The sequence below is a fragment of the Lucilia cuprina genome, unplaced genomic scaffold (assembly GCF_022045245.1).
Source record: "Lucilia cuprina isolate Lc7/37 unplaced genomic scaffold, ASM2204524v1 Scaffold_2877, whole genome shotgun sequence".
Lineage (NCBI taxonomy): Eukaryota > Metazoa > Arthropoda > Insecta > Diptera > Calliphoridae > Lucilia > Lucilia cuprina.
Genome location: NW_025807821.1, coordinates 1 through 1,651, shown reverse-complemented (window position 1 = coordinate 1,651; position 1,651 = coordinate 1). Strand labels below are relative to the sequence as shown.

General features: G+C 32.6%; 1 protein-coding gene across 1 annotated transcript; it reads left to right on the top strand.

Annotated features, from left to right (window-relative positions):
• Positions 1 to 6: 6 nt before the first annotated feature.
• Positions 7 to 693, top strand: LOC124421145 (Down syndrome cell adhesion molecule homolog; the record flags this gene model as incomplete). The annotated part of the gene is made up of 2 exons (XM_046955972.1): positions 7 to 419; positions 547 to 693. Coding segments are annotated over exons 1-2 (550 nt in total), but the record flags the coding sequence as incomplete, so codon positions are not given.
• Between the last annotated feature and the right edge of the window lie 958 nt (positions 694 to 1,651).

Genomic DNA, 1,651 nt, shown 5'->3' with positions numbered 1-1,651 from the left:
AGCATATCATATACGTATGTCAGCTGAAAATAAATTGGGTTCATCGGAATTCTCTGAAGTTGTACAGGTCACCACACTAGAGGAAGTACCCTCCGCACCACCCCTCAATGTAAGGGCGGAAGCAAAAAGTTCAACGGAGATTGCTGTTTCCTGGGATGCACCAGACCGTGACCACTGGAATGGTATACTATTGGGCTACTACGTGGGCTATCAAATGTCTTTAACGCCCGAGGATATGGAAATCAATCCCACACTGGGTTTTAGTTTCAAAACCGTTGAAGTACGTTCACACTATGGCGGTGAGACTGTTTTAAATAATCTCAATAAATACACCGAATACCATGTGATTGTACAGGCCTATACAAGTCAGGGTAGTGGACCACCTAGTAAGGAAATTGCTGTACAAACATTAGAAGATGGTAAGTGTAACACACACATACACATATAAACATAAATCATTTACAACATTTTGTTTTATGTTTGAATGTTAAAGTGTTATCTGCATTTCACACCATTTTTATTTATTTGCTTCTTTTTTTATTCAAGTGCCATCTTCACCACCTGAAAGTCCACAATGTGATGTTTTGGGTTCAACATCCATTTATATAACATGGTCACCACCCGATATTGATGGACAAAATGGTAAAATTAAAGGCTATAAAATATTTTACATATCAACAGAAGACTTGTATGGTAAGTGCGATTAAGTAAACACATTTATACTTGCATACCTAAGTATTTGAACGTACATATGTATTTATTGCTGTTCGTATAAATATCCAATCAAACATTACTTACTTGACCCTTTTCCATTTACTGTGTTCCTGTATTCTAACAAAATTTACATAAAATCATTTGCAATAAAATTCTATACAGTATCTGGTAAACACTTTTGATACATTCGCCTGCACTTGTTTAATGACAACAAATTTACTCATATTCTTGCTCTTATTGCGTATGGCGAAGGTAGATACATTGTTAAGTTACTAAAACAAATTTCAATGATTTACTATATTCTCAAAATCTTGAGAACTTCATATAATTTTTCTTTATATGTCGAAAATTGTAAAATTTCGAAAAGTATTGAAAATTTTATATTGATAGTAAAAATTTACTTTTATTTATCTTAGTCATCAACTTATCAATCTAGTCCCACGAATCTACTCATACATTTACACATGAATCAATGTTTATATTTTAAATTACAATTGGCACTTGCGAATGTTGGTTAGGATAAATTTTCTTTATTTAATGTCAACATACATCACTTTAAATACATAAAACGGACTCAATACGTATGTACATGTCCTCTATTATATGAAGCCTGTTTTCATTTATCTTTTACCAAGAGGCAATTATTCAAGTCATTAAATTTTTAACGCCTCAATATTTATTGAACCTGTGCAATTGCATGTGCGGAACAAACAAATAACAGATGGAGCTAAAGGATAAAATTTAAGAATTTAAGTTTAGGATATAACCAAACCGACAAACAAAACTATTGACCATGCTGTAGAAAAAAATTGATTAGTAGACTGGTCTATGTCTATAGTCTAGTCTATAGTCTAGTCTATAGCCTAGTCTATAGTCTAGTCTATAGTCTAGTCTATAGTCTAGTCTATAGTCTAGTCTATAGTCTAGTCTATAGTCT